The 20,614-nt window shown below is 51.0% G+C and overlaps 1 protein-coding gene across 3 annotated transcripts in view; it reads left to right on the top strand.

The window, feature by feature from the left end:
- Window positions 1-20,614, top strand: part of LOC142496892 (cation channel sperm-associated protein 4-like) — a 49,375-nt gene that overhangs the window by 19,520 nt on the left and 9,241 nt on the right. Inside the window, exons 1-7 of one of the 3 annotated variants that reach the window (XM_075603967.1) lie at window positions 1,759-1,973; window positions 2,861-2,932; window positions 15,412-15,484; window positions 16,873-16,974; window positions 17,101-17,198; window positions 17,727-17,847; window positions 17,974-18,107. In XM_075603967.1, coding sequence (XP_075460082.1) covers window positions 16,873-16,974; window positions 17,101-17,198; window positions 17,727-17,847; window positions 17,974-18,107 — 455 coding nt within the window. In that variant the 5' untranslated portion in view covers window positions 1,759-1,973; window positions 2,861-2,932; window positions 15,412-15,484. Of the gene's footprint in view, window positions 1-1,758; window positions 1,974-2,860; window positions 2,933-15,340; window positions 15,485-16,872; window positions 16,975-17,100; window positions 17,199-17,726; window positions 17,848-17,973; window positions 18,108-20,614 lie in introns of those variants that run through there. The other 2 variants (XM_075603965.1, XM_075603966.1) reach the window with 2 other exon arrangements.

Below are 20,614 nucleotides of genomic sequence, written 5' to 3'. Positions count from 1 at the left end.
GCCTTTCCCTGCAGCATACACAGCATACACCAGCTACAGTGACTCAGGGCATCTACCTTGGACCTCGGGGGGGAATCTGGCCTAGCCCAGGGGAGCACTGCTCCATGGACATTACCTTCCTCCTCTCTGTCCGGATCACGACTGCCGCGTGCGCCCAAGCGTGCGAAATGTACCTATCTCTCCGTGTTTCCAGGAGCCATATTGGTCCTCCCGCAACACATGTGCAGCCGCCCCATAGGATGCTGGGGCGTGTAGTCCCATTATTTAGCCTTGTCATATGGGCCACCGTACCCCCTTGCACTGCGCATGCTTGGGCTTGCAAGGATTGCCAGGTGTTTGCTGCGCATGCGCGAACCTCCTAGACATGGCGGCGCCGTTGTCCGCGGATATCCGGCGACCCACTCGCCTGCAGTACCTGTGCCGGGTCCGCCTGCCATTCTGGCGGCACCCGACACCTGCCTGAGTCCCCACGGAGCTGTCCCCCTCTCGAGCAGCCCGGAGGTAGGAGGGGGACCTGGCTATATATATATATATATATATATATATATATATATATATATATTAGTGTTTGTGTACATATGATAGGTAGTTTAGGGCACATGTCCCAATAACAGTGCTCAATCCACTTCAGACATAATGGAAATCCATGCTTAAAACATCAGTGTCCACATATCATGGTAAAGACAGAAGCACATAAAGCCAAAAATAGAGTATTGGACCCAGTGTTTGAAGTACAGTGATTCTTCTATGATGCAAAACTGCCCAAAGGCTGGAGTCAATAAAGGGTTAACATACCATCCTTCTTGTAGAACTTCACAGGGCAGTATATCCTCACTGTAACACTGTTACCGGTCAGCAAATCCCCATGTGAAGGGGAAAAACAATACTCACAGATGGCAGCTTCATATGGTGCGTGCATCACGCTCAGAACTCATACCGAGAGGGAATCCTAGGATAGCAGCGGTGCACAGCAAGTAGAGAAGGGGACCAGCAGAGTGTGGGTTAAAAATATACTTTATTGTGGCAACATGGTAACGGGGACAAACACTCTGTACATATGTACTGTATGAGTGTGCCAAAAAAAGATAAATAATGCTATTTGGTGTCCAGTCAGTAATTAGTTGGGTCTATATGTATGCTAATAACCCAAAGTATTGGTCAAAATACATATATGTGAAAAAGTCATAAAATAAATGAAGGGGATGGCGAGGGGAAAAAATAAATACAAGGGGAATTTCCTGTATAAAATATATGTGGATGCGGTGTTACTCACAGGCGAACACTGGGACAGATGGGACCGAAGACCGAAAACTATGGTGGGGAATGATTTCAGATGCCAACACTCCAGGAAATAATGGATGGTGTTGTATTTAGGGAGCGCAGAATCATATAAATAAGATAAAGACAAAATGCATATAGTGCAGGATTGCATGTGCTATGCTACATAATGCTATGTAGATAGGTATCTTGATAAGTGTCCAATGCCACAACTCGCATGGCACAGTAGAGACAGAAGGCACTGAAATGTATCTTTGGTGGATGAATCTCAGAATGTGGTCGCGTATGGTCCCTCTGGTAGTTGGAAACCGGAACAAACCGCTGAAAAAATGGCAGAGGGATCAGACTCAAGTCCTATGACAAAATGAGAACGCTGCAGAGCTCTATGCAGCTTACCCGTGGGTACAGGAAAAGACGCTGGGCGCCTGACGTCACAACGTCCTGCGTGGTTACCGTGGAGACCTGTACACCTCCAAGTTTCGCGTCATTACGTTTCGTCACTAAAAATGTATTTTTGAATTGATATCGTCTTTCCTTTGCGCTCTCTTTTCTTGTTTGTACGTGGTTTTGTAGTATGCCCCGTTTTCATCGCGGGAGAAAGATTTGTGCAGCAGGACCAACTTCTTTGGGAACGTCTGGAGGTTCTGTGACCAGCGCAGACCCAATTCTATACCTACCAGAACTTGTTATATTATGTAAAATTCTCCAGCATAAGTGAAATTAGTTTCCATAGCAACCAAACAGGGATTTGTAGAGGCACTTTTAACCCTTTACATCTCCATGACTTTCAGGCCCCTAGCTCCCTCTCTGATGGAATCTTTGGCCCTTGGCTGTCTCTCTGATTGTTTCTGGCCTCAGGCTGTCTCTTTGACTGCTGGCTGTCTCTCTCGGTTATTTCTAGCTCCTTGCTATCTCTTTGGCCACTGGCTGTGTCTCTCAATAACTTTCCTGTATCTGTCTCTGATAGTTTCTAGCCACTGGCTATCTCTCTGACTATTTCTGATCCCTTGCTGTCTCTGGTGCTTGCTGTCTCATTAACCATTGGTTCTCTCTCTGACTCTGTCTTTGAGGCCTGCCTCTCTCGATAACTGTCTCTTATCTCTGACAGTTTTTGCCACTGGCTATCTTTGTGGTGGTCTCTGACTGTGCCTTTAGACACTTGATATCTCTGACTGTCTGTTTTGCCACTGGCTGTCTTTCTGGTTGACAACCTGGCCACTGGCTATCTCCCCGACTGACTCTTTAGTCTCTGATTGTATCGTTGGTCACTGGCTTTTCGTGTGACGGACTCTGGTCTCTTCCTACCTCCTTGCCCGCTGGCTCTCTTCCTGACTGACTCTCTTTCCCATAGGCTGTCTCTGTGATCCCTGACTATATCTTTTGCGACTGACAGTCTCTGTAGCCCATATGTTTCTTTGACTCAGTCTCTTGCCCCTGTCGCCTAGCTGTGCCTGTGACTGAATTACTGCCCCTGCCTAGTTGATTGTCTCTTTGGCCCTTGGACTTTCTGATCCCGGGCTGTCTCTCTGACTGTGTATTCGGATCCTGTCTGTCTCACTGACAGTCTGTGTTTTTGTTTCAGATTTCTAATGACAGTTTCAAGAAAGAACCAGAAGAGACAACAGAAGATTGTAAAGAGATCATCTGTGTGAGGGTGAGAGACACTGCCCAGTGTGAGAGACACTCTGTGTGAGGGTGAGAGACACTGCCCAGTGTGAGAGACACTCTGTGTGAGGGTGAGAGACACTGCCCAGTGTGAGAGACACTGCCCAGTGTGAGAGACACTCTGTGTGAGGGTGAGAGACACTGCCCAGTGTGAGAGACACTGCCCAGTGTGACAGGCACTGCCCAGTGTGAGAGACACTCTGTGTGAGGGTGAGAGACACTGCCCAGTGTGAGAGACACTGCCCAGTGTGAGAGACACTGCCCAGTGTGAGAGACACTCTGTGTGAGGGTGAGAGACACTGCCCAGTGTGAGAGACACTGCCCAGTGTGAGAGACACTGCCCAGTGTGAGAGACAATCTGTGTGAGGGTGAGAGACACTACCCAGTGTGAGAGACACTCTGTGTGAGGGTGAGAGACACTGCCCAGTGTGAGAGACACTCTGTGTGAGGGTGAGAGACACTGCCCAGTGTGAGAGACACTGCCCAGTGTGAGAGACACTCTGTGTGAGGGTGAGAGACACTGCCCAGTGTGAGAGACACTCTGTGTGAGGGTGAGAGACACTGCCCAGTGTGAGAGACACTGCCCAGTGTGAGAGACACTCTGTGTGAGGGTGAGAGACACTGCCCAGTGTGAGAGACACTGCCCAGTGTGAGAGACACTCTGTGTGAGGGTGAGAGACACTGCCCAGTGTGAGAGACACTCTGTGTGAGGGTGAGAGACACTGCCCAGTGTGAGAGACACTCTGTGTGAGGGTGAGAGACACTGCCCAGTGTGAGAGACACTGCCCAGTGTGAGAGACACTCTGTGTGAGGGTGAGAGACACTGCCCAGTGTGAGAGACACTGCCCAGTGTGAGAGACACTCTGTGTGAGGGTGAGAGACACTGCCCAGTGTGAGAGATCATCTGTGTGAGGGTGAGAGACACTGCCCAGTGTGAGAGACACTCTGTGTGAGGGTGAGAGACACTGCCCAGTGTGAGAGACACTGCCCAGTGTGAGAGACACTCTGTGTGAGGGTGAGAGACACTGCCCAGTGTGAGAGACACTGCCCAGTGTGAGAGACACTGCCCAGTGTGAGAGACACTGCCCAGTGTGAGAGACAATCTGTGTGAGGGTGAGAGACACTGCCCAGTGTGAGAGACACTGTGTGAAGGCGAGAGACACTGCCCAGTGTGAGAGACACTCTGTGTGAGGGTGAGAGACACTGCCCAGTGTGAGAGACACCCTGTGTGAGGGTGAGAGACACTGCCCAGTGTGAGAGACACTGTGTGAGGGTGAGAGACACTGCCCAGTGTGAGAGACACTGTGTGAGGGTGAGAGACACTGCCCAGTGTGAGAGACACTGCCCAGTGTGAGAGACACTGCCCAGTGTGAGAGACACTGCCCAGTGTGAGAGACAATCTGTGTGAGGGTGAGAGACACTGCCCAGTGTGAGAGACACTCTGTGTGAGGGTGAGAGACACTGCCCAGTGTGAGAGACACTGCCCAGTGTGAGAGACACTCTGTGTGAGGGTGAGAGACACTGCCCAGTGTGAGAGACACTGCCCAGTGTGAGAGACACTGCCCAGTGTGAGAGACACTGCCCAGTGTGAGAGACACTGCCCAGTGTGAGAGACAATCTGTGTGAGGGTGAGAGACACTGCCCAGTGTGAGAGACACTGTGTGAAGGCGAGAGACACTGCCCAGTGTGAGAGACACTCTGTGTGAGGGTGAGAGACACTGCCCAGTGTGAGAGACACCCTGTGTGAGGGTGAGAGACACTGCCCAGTGTGAGAGACACTGTGTGAGGGTGAGAGACACTGCCCAGTGTGAGAGACACTGTGTGAGGGTGAGAGACACTGCCCAGTGTGAGAGACACTGCCCAGTGTGAGAGACACTGCCCAGTGTGAGAGACACTGCCCAGTGTGAGAGACAATCTGTGTGAGGGTGAGAGACACTGCCCAGTGTGAGAGACACTGCCCAGTGTGAGAGACACTCTGTGTGAGGGTGAGAGACACTGCCCAGTGTGAGAGACACTGTGTGAGGGTGAGAGACACTGCCCAGTGTGACAGGCACTGCCCAGTGTGACAGGCACTGCCCAGTGTGAGAGACATCCCAGTTTGAGAGACACTGCCCAGTGTGAGAGACACTGCCCAGTGTGAGAGACATCCCAGTGTGAGAGACACTGCCCAATGTGAGAGACATCCCAGTGTGAGGGTGAGAGACACTGCCCAGTGTGAGAGACACTCTGTGTGAGGGTGAGAGAGACATCCCGGTGTGAGAGACACTCTGTGTGAGGGTGAGAGACACTGCCCAGTGTGAGAGATCATCTGTGTGAGGGTGAGAGACACTGCCCAGTGTGAGAGACACTCTGTGTGAGGGTGAGAGAGACATCCCAGTGTGAGAGACAATCTGTGTGAGGGTGAGAGACACTGCCCAGTGTGAGAGACACTGCCCAATGTGAGAGACACTCTGTGTGAGGGTGAGAGACACTGCCCAGTGTGAGAGACACTGCCCAGTGTGACAGGCACTGCCCAGTGTGACAGGCACTGCCCAGTGTGAGAGACATCCCAGTTTGAGAGACACTGCCCAGTGTGAGACACATCCCAGTGTGAGAGACACTGCCCAATGTGAGAGACATCCCAGTGTGAGGGTGAGAGACACTGCCCAGTGTGAGAGACACTCTGTGTGAGGGTGAGAGAGACATCCCGGTGTGAGAGACACTCTGTGTGAGGGTGAGAGACACTGCCCAGTGTGAGAGACACTCTGTGTGAGGGTGAGAGAGACATCCCAGTGTGAGAGACACTCTGTGTGAGGGTGAGAGACACTGCCCAGTGTGAGAGATCATCTGTGTGAGGGTGAGAGACACTGCCCAGTGTGAGAGACACTGCCCAGTGTGAGAGACACTGCCCAGTGTGAGAGACAATCTGTGTGAGGGTGAGAGACACTACCCAGTGTGAGAGACACTCTGTGTGAGGGTGAGAGACACTGCCCAGTGTGAGAGACAATCTGTGTGAGGGTGAGAGACACTGCCCAGTGTGAGAGACACTGTGTGAAGGCGAGAGACACTGCCCAGTGTGAGAGACACTCTGTGTGAGGGTGAGACACTGCCCAGTGTGAGAGACACTCTGTGTGAGGGTGAGAGACACTGCCCAGTGTGAGAGACACTGTGTGAGGGTGAGAGACACTGCCCAGTGTGAGAGACACTGTGTGAGGGTGAGAGACACTGCCCAGTGTGAGAGACACTGCCCAGTGTGAGAGACACTGCCCAGTGTGAGAGACACTGCCCAGTGTGAGAGACAATCTGTGTGAGGGTGAGAGACACTGCCCAGTGTGAGAGACACTGCCCAGTGTGAGAGACACTGCCCAGTGTGAGAGACACTGTGTGAGGGCGAGAGACACTGCCCAGTGTGAGAGACACTCTGTGTGAGGGTGAGAGACACTGCCCAGTGTGAGAGACACTGTGTGAGGGTGAGAGACACTGCCCAGTGTGACAGGCACTGCCCAGTGTGACAGGCACTGCCCAGTGTGAGAGACATCCCAGTTTGAGAGACACTGCCCAGTGTGAGAGACACTGCCCAGTGTGAGAGACATCCCAGTGTGAGAGACACTGCCCAATGTGAGAGACATCCCAGTGTGAGGGTGAGAGACACTGCCCAGTGTGAGAGACACTCTGTGTGAGGGTGAGAGAGACATCCCGGTGTGAGAGACACTCTGTGTGAGGGTGAGAGACACTGCCCAGTGTGAGAGATCATCTGTGTGAGGGTGAGAGACACTGCCCAGTGTGAGAGACACTCTGTGTGAGGGTGAGAGAGACATCCCAGTGTGAGAGACAATCTGTGTGAGGGTGAGAGACACTGCCCAGTGTGAGAGACACTGCCCAATGTGAGAGACACTCTGTGTGAGGGTGAGAGACACTGCCCAGTGTGAGAGACACTGCCCAGTGTGACAGGCACTGCCCAGTGTGACAGGCACTGCCCAGTGTGAGAGACATCCCAGTTTGAGAGACACTGCCCAGTGTGAGACACATCCCAGTGTGAGAGACACTGCCCAATGTGAGAGACATCCCAGTGTGAGGGTGAGAGACACTGCCCAGTGTGAGAGACACTCTGTGTGAGGGTGAGAGAGACATCCCAGTGTGAGAGACAATCTGTGTGAGGGTGAGAGACACTGCCCAATGTGAGAGACACTCTGTGTGAGGGTGAGAGACACTGCCCAGTGTGAGAGACACTGCCTAGTGTGACAGGCACTGCCCTAGTGTGACAGGCACTGCCCAGTGTGAGAGACATCCCAGTTTGAGAGACACTGCCCAGTGTGAGACACATCCCAGTGTGAGAGACACTGCCCAATGTGAGAGACATCCCAGTGTGAGGGTGAGAGACACTGCCCAGTGTGAGAGACACTCTGTGTGAGGGTGAGAGAGACATCCCGGTGTGAGAGACACTCTGTGTGAGGGTGAGAGACACTGCCCAGTGTGAGAGACACTCTGTGTGAGGGTGAGAGAGACATCCCAGTGTGAGAGACAATCTGTGTGAGGGTGAGAGAGACATCCCAGTGTGAGAGACACTCTGTGTGAGGGTGAGAGACACTGCCCAGTGTGAGAGATCATCTGTGTGAGGGTGAGAGACACTGCCCAGTGTGAGAGACAATCTGTGTGAGGGTGAGAGACACTGCCCAGTGTAAGAGACACTCTGTGTGAGGGTGAGAGAGACTGCCCAGTGTGAGAGACACTGTATGAGGGTGAGAGACACTGCCCAGTGTGAGAGACAATCTGTGTGAGGGTGAGAGAGACATCCCAGTGTGAGAGACACTCTGTGTGAGGGTGAGAGACACTGCCCAGTGTGAGAGACACTCTGTGTGAGGGTGAGAGACACTGCCCAGTGTGAGAGACACTCTGTGTGAGGGTGAGAGACACTGCCCAGTGTGAGAGACACTCTGTGTGAGGGTGAGAGACACTGCCTAGTGTGAGAGACAATCTGTGTGAGGGTGAGAGACACTGCCCAGTGTGAGAGACACTCTGTGTGAGGGTGAGAGACACTGCCCAGTGTGAGAGAGAATCTGTGTGAGGGTGAGAGACATCCCAGAGTGTGGGAGACAATCTGTGATAGGGTGAGAGACACTACCCAGTGTGAGAGACAATCTGTGTGAGGGTGGGAGAGACTGCCCAGTGTGAGAGAGACAATCTGTGTGAGGATTGTTCACAGTATCAGACTGCTTCCCAGTTATAGCTCCCAGTATCAGACTGCTTCCCAGTTATAGCTCCCAGTATCAGACTGCTTCCCAGCTATACCTCCCAGTATCAGACTGCTTCCCAGTTATAGCTCCCAGTATCAGACTGCTTCCCAGCTATACCTCCCAGTATCAGACTGCTTCCCAGTTATACCTCCCAGTATTAGACTGCTTCCCAGCTATAGCTCCCAGTATCAGACTGCTTCCCAGTTATACCTCCCAGTATCAGACTGCTTACCAGCTATAGCTCCCAGTATTAGACTGCTTCCCAGTTATAGCTCCCAGTATCAGACTGCTTCCCAGCTATACCTCCCAGTATCAGACTGCTTCCCAGCTATACCTCCCAGTATCAGACTGCTTCCCAGCTATACCTCCCAGTATCAGACTGCTTCCCAGCTATACCTCCCAGTATCAGACTGCTTCCCAGTTATACCTCCCAGTATCAGACTGCTTCCCAGCTATACCTCCCAGTATCAGACTGCTTCCCAGTTATACCTCCCAGTATCAGACTGCTTCCCAGCTATACCTCCCAGTATCAGACTGCTTCCCAGTTATACCTCCCAGTATCAGACTGCTTCCCAGCTATACCTCCCAGTATTAGACTGCTTCCCAGCTATACCTCCCAGTATCAGACTGCTTCCCAGCTATATCTCCCAGTATCAGACTGCTTCCCAGCTATACCTCCCAGTATCAGACTGCTTCCCAGTTATACCTCCCAGTATCAGACTGCTTCCCAGCTATACCTCCCAGTATCAGACTGCTTCCCAGTTATACCTCCCAGTATCAGACTGCTTCCCAGTTATACCTCCCAGTATCAGACTGCTTCCCAGCTATACCTCCCAGTATCAGACTGCTTCCCAGTTATACCTCCCAGTATCAGACTGCTTCCCAGCTATACCTCCCAGTATCAGACTGCTTCCCAGTTATACCTCCCAGTATCAGACTGCTTCCCAGCTATACCTCCCAGTATCAGACTGCTTCCCAGCTATAGCTCCCAGTATCAGACTGCTTCCCAGCTATACCTCCCAGTATTAGACTGCTTCCCAGCTATACCTCCCAGTATCAGACTGCTTCCCAGTTATAGCTCCCAGTATCAGACTGCTTCCCAGCTATACCTCCCAGTATCAGACTGCTTCCCAGTTATAGCTCCCAGTATCAGACTGCTTCCCAGCTATACCTCCCAGTATCAGACTGCTTCCCAGTTATAGCTCCCAGTATCAGACTGCTTCCCAGCTATACCTCCCAGTATCAGACTGCTTCCCAGTTATAGCTCCCAGTATCAGACTGCTTCCCAGCTATACCTCCCAGTATCAGACTGCTTCCCAGCTATACCTCCCAGTATCAGACTGCTTCCCAGTTATAGCTCCCAGTATCAGACTGCTTCCCAGTTATAGCTCCCAGTATCAGACTGCTTCCCAGCTATACCTCCCAGTATCAGACTGCTTCCCAGTTATAGCTCCCAGTATCAGACTGCTTCCCAGCTATACCTCCCAGTATCAGACTGCTTCCCAGTTATAGCTCCCAGTATCAGACTGCTTCCCAGCTATACCTCCCAGTATCAGACTGCTTCCCAGTTATAGCTCCCAGTATCAGACTGCTTCCCAGCTATACCTCCCAGTATCAGACTGCTTCCCAGCTATAGCTCCCAGTATCAGACTCCTTCCCAGTTATAGCTCCCAGTATCAGACTGCTTCCCAGTTATACCTCCCAGTATCAGACTGCTTCTCAGTTATACCTCCCAGTATCACACTGCTTCCCAGCTATAGCTCCCAGTATCAGACTGCTTCCCAGCTATACCTCCCAGTATCAGACTGCTTCCCAGCTATACCTCCCAGTATCAGACTGCTTCCCAGTTATACCTCCCAGTATCAGACTGCTTCCCAGCTATACCTCCCAGTATCAGACTGCTTCCCAGTTATACCTCCCAGTATCAGACTGCTTCCCAGCTATAGCTCCCAGTATCAGACTGCTTCCCAGTTATACCTCCCAGTATCAGACTGCTTCCCAGTTATACCTCCCAGTATCAGACTGCTTCCCAGTTATACCTCCCAGTATCAGACTGCTTCCCAGCTATATCTCCCAGTATCAGACTGCTTCCCAGCTATACCTCCCAGTATCAGACTGCTTCCCAGCTATATCTCCCAGTATCAGACTGCTTCCCAGCTATACCTCCCAGTATCAGACTGCTTCCCAGTTATACCTCCCAGTATCAGACTGCTTCCCAGCTATACCTCCCAGTATCAGACTGCTTCCCAGTTATACCTCCCAGTATCAGACTGCTTCCCAGTTATACCTCCCAGTATCAGACTGCTTCCCAGTTATACCTCCCAGTATCAGACTGCTTCCCAGTTATACCTCCCAGTATCAGACTGCTTCCCAGCTATACCTCCCAGTATCAGACTGCTTCCCAGTTATACCTCCCAGTATCAGACTGCTTCCCAGCTATACCTCCCAGTATTAGACTGCTTCCCAGTTATACCTCCCAGTATCAGACTGCTTCCCAGCTATACCTCCCAGTATCAGACTGCTTCCCAGTTATACCTCCCAGTATCAGACTGCTTCCCAGCTATACCTCCCAGTATTAGACTGCTTCCCAGTTATACCTCCCAGTATCAGACTGCTTCCCAGCTATACCTCCCAGTATCAGACTGCTTCCCAGTTATACCTCCCAGTATCAGACTGCTTCCCAGCTATACCTCCCAGTATCAGACTGCTTCCCAGTTATACCTCCCAGTATCAGACTGCTTCCCAGCTATACCTCCCAGTATTAGACTGCTTCCCAGTTATACCTCCCAGTATCAGACTGCTTCCCAGCTAGACCTCCCAGTATCAGACTGCTTCCCAGCTATACCTCCCAGTATCAGACTGCTTCCCAGCTATACCTCCCAGTATCAGACTGCTTCCCAGTTATACCTCCCAGTATCAGACTGCTTCTCAGTTACACCTCCCAGTATCAGACTGCTTCCCAGTTATACCTCCCAGTATCAGACTGCTTCCCAGCTATACCTCCCAGTATCAGACTGCTTCCCAGCTATACCTCCCAGTATCAGACTGCTTCCCAGTTATACCTCCCAGTATCAGACTGCTTCCCAGCTATACCTCCCAGTATCAGACTGCTTCCCAGCTATACCTCCCAGTATCAGACTGCTTCCCAGCTATACCTCCCAGTATCAGACTGCTTCCCAGCTATACCTCCCAGTATCAGACTGCTTCCCAGCTATAGCTCCCAGTATCAGACTGCTTCCCAGCTATACCTCCCAGTATCAGACTGCTTCCCAGTTATACCTCCCAGTATCAGACTGCTTCCCAGTTATACCTCCCAGTATCAGACTGCTTCCCAGCTATACCTCCCAGTATCAGACTGCTTCCCAGTTATAGCTCCCAGTATCAGACTGCTTCCCAGCTATACCTCCCAGTATCAGACTGCTTCCCAGTTATACCTCCCAGTATTAGACTGCTTCCCAGCTATAGCTCCCAGTATCAGACTGCTTCCCAGTTATACCTCCCAGTATCAGACTGCTTACCAGCTATAGCTCCCAGTATTAGACTGCTTCCCAGTTATAGCTCCCAGTATCAGACTGCCTCCCAGTTATACCTCCCAGTATCAGACTGCTTCCCAGTTATACCTCCCAGTATCAGACTGCTTCCCAGCTATACCTCCCAGTATCAGACTGCTTCCCAGCTATAGCTCCCAGTATCAGACTGCTTCCCAGCTATACCTCCCAGTATTAGACTGCTTCCCAGCTATACCTCCCAGTATCAGACTGCTTCCCAGTTATAGCTCCCAGTATCAGACTGCTTCCCAGCTATACCTCCCAGTATCAGACTGCTTCCCAGTTATAGCTCCCAGTATCAGACTGCTTCCCAGCTATACCTCCCAGTATCAGACTGCTTCCCAGTTATAGCTCCCAGTATCAGACTGCTTCCCAGCTATACCTCCCAGTATCAGACTGCTTCCCAGTTATAGCTCCCAGTATCAGACTGCTTCCCAGCTATACCTCCCAGTATCAGACTGCTTCCCAGCTATAGCTCCCAGTATCAGACTCCTTCCCAGTTATAGCTCCCAGTATCAGACTGCTTCCCAGTTATACCTCCCAGTATCAGACTGCTTCCCAGTTATACCTCCCAGTATCAGACTGCTTCCCAGCTATACCTCCCAGTATCACACTGCTTCCCAGTTATACCTCCCAGTATCAGACTGCTTCCCAGTTATACCTCCCAGTATCAGACTGCTTCCCAGTTATACCTCCCAGTATCAGACTGCTTCCCAGCTATAGCTCCCAGTATCAGACTGCTTCCCAGGTATACCTCCCAGTATCAGACTGCTTCCCAGCTATACCTCCCAGTATCAGACTGCTTCCCAGTTATACCTCCCAGTATCAGACTGCTTCCCAGCTATACCTCCCAGTATCAGACTGCTTCCCAGTTATACCTCCCAGTATCAGACTGCTTCCCAGCTATAGCTCCCAGTATCAGACTGCTTCCCAGTTATACCTCCCAGTATCAGACTGCTTCCCAGTTATACCTCCCAGTATCAGACTGCTTCCCAGTTATACCTCCCAGTATCAGACTGCTTCCCAGCTATATCTCCCAGTATCAGACTGCTTCCCAGCTATACCTCCCAGTATCAGACTGCTTCCCAGCTATATCTCCCAGTATCAGACTGCTTCCCAGCTATACCTCCCAGTATCAGACTGCTTCCCAGTTATACCTCCCAGTATCAGACTGCTTCCCAGCTATACCTCCCAGTATCAGACTGCTTCCCAGTTATACCTCCCAGTATCAGACTGCTTCCCAGTTATACCTCCCAGTATCAGACTGCTTCCCAGTTATAGCTCCCAGTATCCGACTGCTTCCCAGTTATACCTCCCAGTATCAGACTGCTTCCCAGTTATACCTCCCAGTATCAGACTGCTTCCCAGTTATACCTCCCAGTATCAGACTGCTTCCCAGTTATACCTCCCAGTATCAGACTGCTTCCCAGTTATAGCTCCCAGTATCCGACTGCTTCCCAGTTATACCTCCCAGTATCAGACTGCTTCCCAGTTATACCGCCCAGTATCAGACTGCTTCCCAGTTATACCTCCCAGTATCAGACTGCTTCCCAGCTATACCTCCCAGTATCAGACTTCTTCCCAGTTATACCTCCCAGTATCAGACTGCTTCCCAGCTATACCTCCCAGTATCAGACTTCTTCCCAGTTATACCTCCCAGTATCAGACTGCTTCCCAGCTATAGCTCCCAGTATCAGACTGCTCCCCAGCTATAGCTCCCAGCATCAGACTGCTTCCCAGCTATACCTCCCAGTATCAGACTGCTTCCCAGTTATACCTCCCAGTATTAGACTGCTTCCCAGCTATAGCTCCCAGTATCAGACTGCTTCCCAGCTATAGCTCCCAGTATCAGACTGCTTCCCAGCTATACCTCCCAGTATCAGACTGCTTCCCAGCTATAGCTCCCAGTATCAGACTGCTTCCCAGCTATACCTCCCAGTATCAGACTGCTTCCCAGTTATAGCTCCCAGTATCAGACTGCTTCCCAGTTATACCTCCCAGTATCAGACTGCTTCCCAGTTATAGCTCCTAGTATCAGACTGCTTCCTAGTTATACCTCCCAGTATCAGACTGCTTCCCAGCTATAGCTCCCAGTATCAGACTGCTTCCCAGTTATACCTCCCAGTATCAGACTGCTTCCCAGCTATAGCTCCCAGTATCAGACTGCTTCCCAGCTATACCTCCCAGTATTAGACTGCTTCCCAGCTATACCTCCCAGTATCAGACTGCTTCCCAGTTATAGCTCCCATTATCAGACTAATTTCCAGCTATACCTCCCAGTATCAGATTGCTTCCCAGCTATACCTCCCAGTATCAGACTGCTTCCCAGTTATACCTCCCAGTATCAGACTGCTTCCCAGTTATACCTCCCAGTATCAGACTGCTTCCCAGTTATACCTCCCAGTATCAGACTGCTTCCCAGCTATACCTCCCAGTATCAGACTGCTTCCCAGTTATACCTCCCAGTATCAGACTGCTTCCCAGTTATACCTCCCAGTATCAGACTGCTTCCCAGCTATACCTCCCAGTATCAGACTGCTTCCCAGTTATACCTCCCAGTATCAGACTGCTTCCCAGTTATACCTCCCAGTATCAGACTGCTTCCCAGCTATAGCTCCCAGTATCAGACTGCTTCCCAGCTATAGCTCCCAGTATCAGACTGCTTCCCAGCTATACCTCCCAGTATCAGACTGCTTCCCAGCTATACCTCCCAGTATCAGACTGCTTCCCAGCTATACCTCCCAGTATCAGACTGCTTCCCAGCTATACCTCCCAGTATCAGACTGCTTCCCAGCTATACCTCCCAGTATCAGACTGCTTCCCAGTTATACCTCCCAGTATCAGACTGCTTCCCAGTTATACCTCCCAGTATCAGACTGCTTCCCAGCTATACCTCCCAGTATCAGACTGCTTCCCAGTTATACCTCCCAGTATCAGACTGCTTCCCAGTTATACCTCCCAGTATCACACTGCTTCCCAGCTATACCTCCCAGTATCAGACTGCTTCCCAGTTATACCTCCCAGTATCAGACTGCTTCCCAGCTTTCGCTCCCAGTATCAGACTGCTTCCCAGTTATACCTCCCAGTATCAGACTGCTTCCCAGCTATACCTCCCAGTATCAGACTGCTTCCCAGCTATAGCTCCCAGTATCAGACTGCTTCCCAGTTATAGCTCCCAGTATCAGACTGCTTCCCAGCTATAGCTCCCAGTATCAGACTGCTTCCCAGTTATAGCTCCCAGTATCAGACTGCTTCCCAGCTATACCTCCCAGTATCAGACTGCTTCCCAGTTATACCTCCCAGTATCAGACTGCTTCCCAGTTATACCTCCCAGTATCAGACTGCTTCCCAGCTATACCTCCCAGTATCAGACTGCTTCCCAGCTATACCTCCCAGTATCAGACTGCTTCCCAGCTATACCTCCCAGTATCAGACTGCTTCCCAGCTATACCTCCCAGTATCAGACTGCTTCCCAGCTATAGCTCCCAGTATCAGACTGCTTCCCAGCTATACCTCCCAGTATCAGACTGCTTCCCAGCTATAGCTCCCAGTATCAGACTGCTTCCCAGCTATACCTCCCAGTATCAGACTGCTTCCCAGCTATACCTCCCAGTATCAGACTGGCTCCCGTTGCAGGATGACTGGGACGTGGAGGATTACGTGTCATATGCGTGTACGATTTCTTTCTTGCATCACGCTGCCTTCAGGCTCCTCGTCGCTGCGCTAATCATCGGGAACGTTCTGATCATCGCGAGTCAGACATCAGTATGGGCGGCAGAGGTAACCCCCATATACAACTCCTCATATACCCCCATGTACAGCTTCTCATGTATCCCTATATACAGCCCCTCGTGTGTCCCCATGTACATTATCTTGATTTATATACAGCTCTTCGTGTGCTCCCATATTCGCCAGTATGCAGCTGCTCGTGTGCCCTTGTATACAGTTTGTATATTCCCATATACAGCCCACGTGCCCCAATATACAGCCAGTGTACCACCACATACAGTAGAAAGGGAAGCCAAGTATGAGCTCCGGGAAGAGCACTACAAAGAGTATATCTCAATATAGTGGGGTATAACAAGAGAACAGGATAAAAACAAAAATGGTATTCAATAATATGATCGCCCTCTTTGGAGGAGAAAAGAGCGTACATCAGAGGTTACATTAATGACCTATCGAGCTAGTCAGAACGGGACAAGGATATTACCCCTACGTTGTGGCTGGGATTGCGGGTCTCATTCGTTACCTCTTGTTGAAAATTGGTAAGGAGCCATATATGCTCCTTACTGTTCCCCTGCCTCCCCTTCACCTGGCGGTGCGCTCAATCAGCTGGCGCTGTAGTAGGATCTGTAGAACCCGTGCGCTTCTCTCCAATCACGTGAAAATGCCAAAAGGGATTGGTAGGAACCGCAAACCCCAAGGAAAAAGGAACTCACCAGGTAATGAAAAAAAAAACTATTTATTACATACTAAAAAACACTAAACACAATACAAAAACAGACATGGAATCTCCTCCCACGCATTTCGCACCAAAAAGGTGCTTTCTCAACTCCTTGAGAGAGCATTTTTGGTTCGAAATGCGTAGGAGATTCCCTGTCTGTTTTTGTATTGTGCTTAGTGTTTCTTAGTATGTAATAGTTTTTTTTTCATTACCTGATAAGTTCCTTTTTCTTTGGGGTCCTACCAATCCCTTTTACCTCCGGATACAGTACCCCCATGTGCAGCTTGTGTTTTCACATACACAGCTCCTGGGCCCCAATATACAGCCAGTGTACCTCATATACAGCTTGTCCTCTGTCTCTCCCTTACAGTCTGCCTTTTTCTCAGTCGGTCTCTGTGTGTGCGTCAGTCTGTTTGTGTGTGTTTGTCGGTCTCTTGTGTGTCACAGTCGGTCCTTCTCTCACAGCCGGTCCCTGTGTCTCCCTTACAGTCTGCCTTTTTCTCGTTCGGTCTCTGTGTGTCTGTCAGTCTGTTTGTGTGTGTCTGTCGGTCTCTTGTGTGTCACAGTCGGTCCTTCTCTCACAGCCGGTCCCTGTGTCTCCCTTACAGTCTGCCTTTTTCTCAGTCGGTCTCTGTGTGTCTGTCAGTCTGATTGTGTGTGTCTGTCGGTCTCTTGTGTGTCACAGTCGGTCCTTCTCTCACAGCCGGTCCCTGTGTCTCCCCAGATGTATTACGAGCTGTTCTCGGTTACAGAACACATTGTGCTCACGGTCTTTATCTGGGAGGTTCTCCTCAAATGGTTCTGCGGATTCCAGCTCTTTTGGAAGGTGAGGTCGACACAGTGTGATTGTGAGAATATTACTGTGTGTGTCACACATATTGTGTGTGTCATGCAGTATTGTGATGGTGTGTCATATTTTGTCACACTGTCACTCTGTGCTGTGTTATCACAGGATGGCTGGAACGTGTTCGATCTTGTCACGGTTGTTGTTCTGATTGTCGGCCCAACCATCCCTGGGTTCGGAGACAGCATCTTCCTGCGGATTTTCAGGTGACACCCGCAGCGAGACGGTCTTATTGTGACGCTTGTCTGACTGTCTCATTGTGATGCCTCTCTGACTGTTTCATTGTGACGCCTGTCTCATTGTGATGTCTGCCTGACTGTCTCATTGTGATGTCTGTCTGACTGTCTCATTGTGATGCCTGTCTCATTGTGATGTGTGTCTGACTGTCTCATTGTGGTGTGTGTCTGACTGTCTCATTGTGATGTGTGTCTGACTGTCTCATTGTGGTGTGTGTCTGACTGTCTCATTGTGATGCCTGTCTGACTGTGTCATTGTGACGCCTGTCTTGTTTCATTGTGATGCCTGTCTGACTGTCTCATTGTGACGCCTGTCTTGTTTCATTGTGATGCCTGTTTGACTGTCTCATTGTGACGCCTGTCTTGTTTCATTGTGATGCCTGTTTGACTGTCTCATTGTGACGCCTGTCTTGTTTCATTGTGATGCCTGTTTGACTGTCTCATTGTGACACCTGTAATGTCCTGGATCTTTCTATCCCATCCTGGCTGTCTCTTTAGAGTGCTGCGGGTGGTTAAGCTCTGTACTCTCATCCCGGGTCTCTCTCTGATGCTGCAGGTTATTTTCCGTTCTGTCCCAGAGATGGGGAACATCATGAGCCTGCTGTTGATCATCATGCTGGTGAGAGCCTGACCTGTCACTCTCTCCTCCTGCCCTCGGAACCCTCTCTCACTGCCCCCACCCCCCACCTGCCCTCTCACTCCCCCTCTCTCTCCATCTGCTTCCAATCTCTCTCTCTCCCCCCAGGTGTTCTCTGTTTTCGGCGTCACCATGTTTGGTAGTTTGGTTCCTGAATATTTTGATAACATTGCAAGCTGTCTGTACTATCTCTTCACCTGTGTCACGCTGGACGGCTGGCTAGTGGTATACAGCGCCTTCAAGTGAGTGTTTATACACGGGGTGGCTGGGGGAATACAGCACCCCCAGTGGGAACATCTGCAGACACAGAGGCTGGGGCGTATCGTCCTATATCTAGCCATCTGTAACGCCTGTATGCCCACAGACCTGGCCTGTCCCCAGTACTGAGGTGGGAAGGGTATTACCACGCACCAACAGCAGTGAGGGTGTGCCCGGAGTGTGGTATGGCGTTGCCGGGCCTGTAGAGAGATGGTTAGTAATACTTGCAACGCCTTCGGGGTTCAGAGTAAGGGTAGTGATATCCGTGTGCCAGAGTCCAGGGATATAGAGAGCAGGATCGTAATGTTCGTAAGCCAGAGTCCAGGGATCACAGAAGTCAGCAAAGTCGTGTCCGTCAGCAGGGTTCAGGGGCAGTAGAGAGCAGGGTAGTCCAGTACAAGCAGAGGTCAAGCCAGGGAAATCCAGGGGTAAGCAGGAGCAGGAACAAAGCTGGAAAACACAGGAGAGCCAAGCATAGGACTGCACACACAGAGGTTACAAAGAACTATGCAGAGCAATGAGAGAGAGGACAGACAGGGGTTATAAAGGAGGGAACACCAATGGGAGAGAGAGGAGGAGCAGAGGGTAAAGTGAGAGGTAGCAGGGATAGGTGAGGAGAAGAGGAGGAGGAGACAGGTGAGCCAGTGAGGGAGATAGCCTGTAGGGCATGAGAGGAGGAGCCAGGGGTCTGGGAAAGCCTACAAGAGGAGCATGTGCGCGCGCCCTCTGTAAGGCTAGCGTGCGCGCACACAGGCTGCGTCACGAGGCGCGCGGAGCGCTGCGGGGGCGCCTGCCGAGGGCGGGGGAAGAACAGGAGGAGAGTCTGCAGGAGGTAAGGGGACCGGAACGGGAGCCGAGGGAGGCCGTGAGCGGGGAGCACCGCAACGGGGAACGGGGGGCCGAGAAGGAGCGCGTGTCCTGCGGGGAGCGCGCGCAGATGCCGGGAGAGCGTCAGATGCTGCCGCAGAGGGACAGATGCGGGAGGAGGAAGGGAAAACAGAACGGGGAGGCAAGGAGGGGGCATGAGAGGCAGGAGGGAGCGGAGCGCCAGGGACACATGGAGGGGAAGGAATCCCCTGAACCGTCACACCATCATTTCTTTATTCAGCTGCACCGTCCCATCATAACACAGGAAGAATAGGTGTGTAGTTATGTCACAGGGAGGAGGGACAGGCGGTGCAGTGTGGCGGTGCTGTGTGTTATAGTTGTGTTATGTCACAGGGAGGAGGGACAGGCGGTGCAGTGTGGCGGTGCTGTGTGTTATAGTTGTGTTATGTCACAGGGAGGAGGGACAGGCGGTGCAGTGTGGCAGTGCTGTGTGTTATAGTTGTGTTATGTCACAGGGAGTAGGGACAGGCGGTGCAGTGTGGCGGTGCTGTGTGTTATAGTTGTGTTATGTCACAGGGAGGAGGGACAGGCGGTGCAGTGTGGCGGTGCTGTGTGTTATAGTTGTGTTATGTCACAGGGATATGGAACACACAAGATGGCGCTCAATACCTAAACACAGTGTATAAATATATATTAAACACTTAATAGAAAAATATGTGTATATGAATGTGAAGATAAACACAAAAAAACACAGAATAAAAGTAAAGACACTCAAACCCTTGGATGGACTGTTTCAAGGTCCACACGAAACATAGGAAGGAAAAACCAGGGGAGCGTTGATACCTTTAAAAAGAAAAAAAGACAAACATAGTGCAACCTGTAGCAAAATATGTTATAACGAGCTCCCAGCCGGGCACCACATACTAAGGCCAATGCCTAATGGGATATAGCAGCACAGCAGGAACAATTCGGAGGAGATAATCTTTAGAAAAGAGAAGCACACGTGCAGTATCCAATAAAAATACAGTTTATCCAAAATGATAAAAGTGGAGGCTTACAGGATCCCAATGGGAAAACAGCATTGACGGTGGTGATCTCAAGACCACATCACAGCGTCTCTGTGCCAGCAAACCGCCACGGTACACTTCAGCCTGGAGCCGTCGCGTCACTTCCGGTCTTGGGGCCGTCACGTCACTTCCGGTTGCGCCGCCGGTAGGAAAACAGCTACGGGTACCCAGGCACTCTCTCCTTCTTGATTATGAGGTCACGCTCAACGCGTTTCGCCGTTCTTGCAGACGGCTTCGTCAGGAGTAGCAATGACCTGTCCTGGGTGTCTTATTTATACCCATACTACTATCTCCTCCGTATTGTTCCTGCTGCTATATCCCATTAGGCATTGGCCTTAGTATGTGGTGCCCGGCTGGGAGCTCCTTATAACATATTTTGCTACAGGTTGCACTATGTTTGTCTTTATGTCACAGGGAGGAGGGACAGGCATGCAGTGTGGCAGTGCTGTGTGTTATAGTTGTGTTATGTCACAGGGAGGAGGAACAGGCGGTGCAGTGTGGCAGTGCTGTGTGTTATAGTTGTGTTATGTCACAGGGAGGAGGGACAGGCGGTGCAGTGTGGCAGTGCTGTGTGTTATAGTTGTGGTCTGTCACAG

This window comes from Ascaphus truei, chromosome 6, assembly GCF_040206685.1.
Source record: "Ascaphus truei isolate aAscTru1 chromosome 6, aAscTru1.hap1, whole genome shotgun sequence".
Classification (NCBI taxonomy): Eukaryota; Metazoa; Chordata; class Amphibia; order Anura; family Ascaphidae; genus Ascaphus; species Ascaphus truei.
Note: the sequence above shows the minus strand (reverse complement) of the source record. Positions and strands in the feature narration are given on the sequence as shown.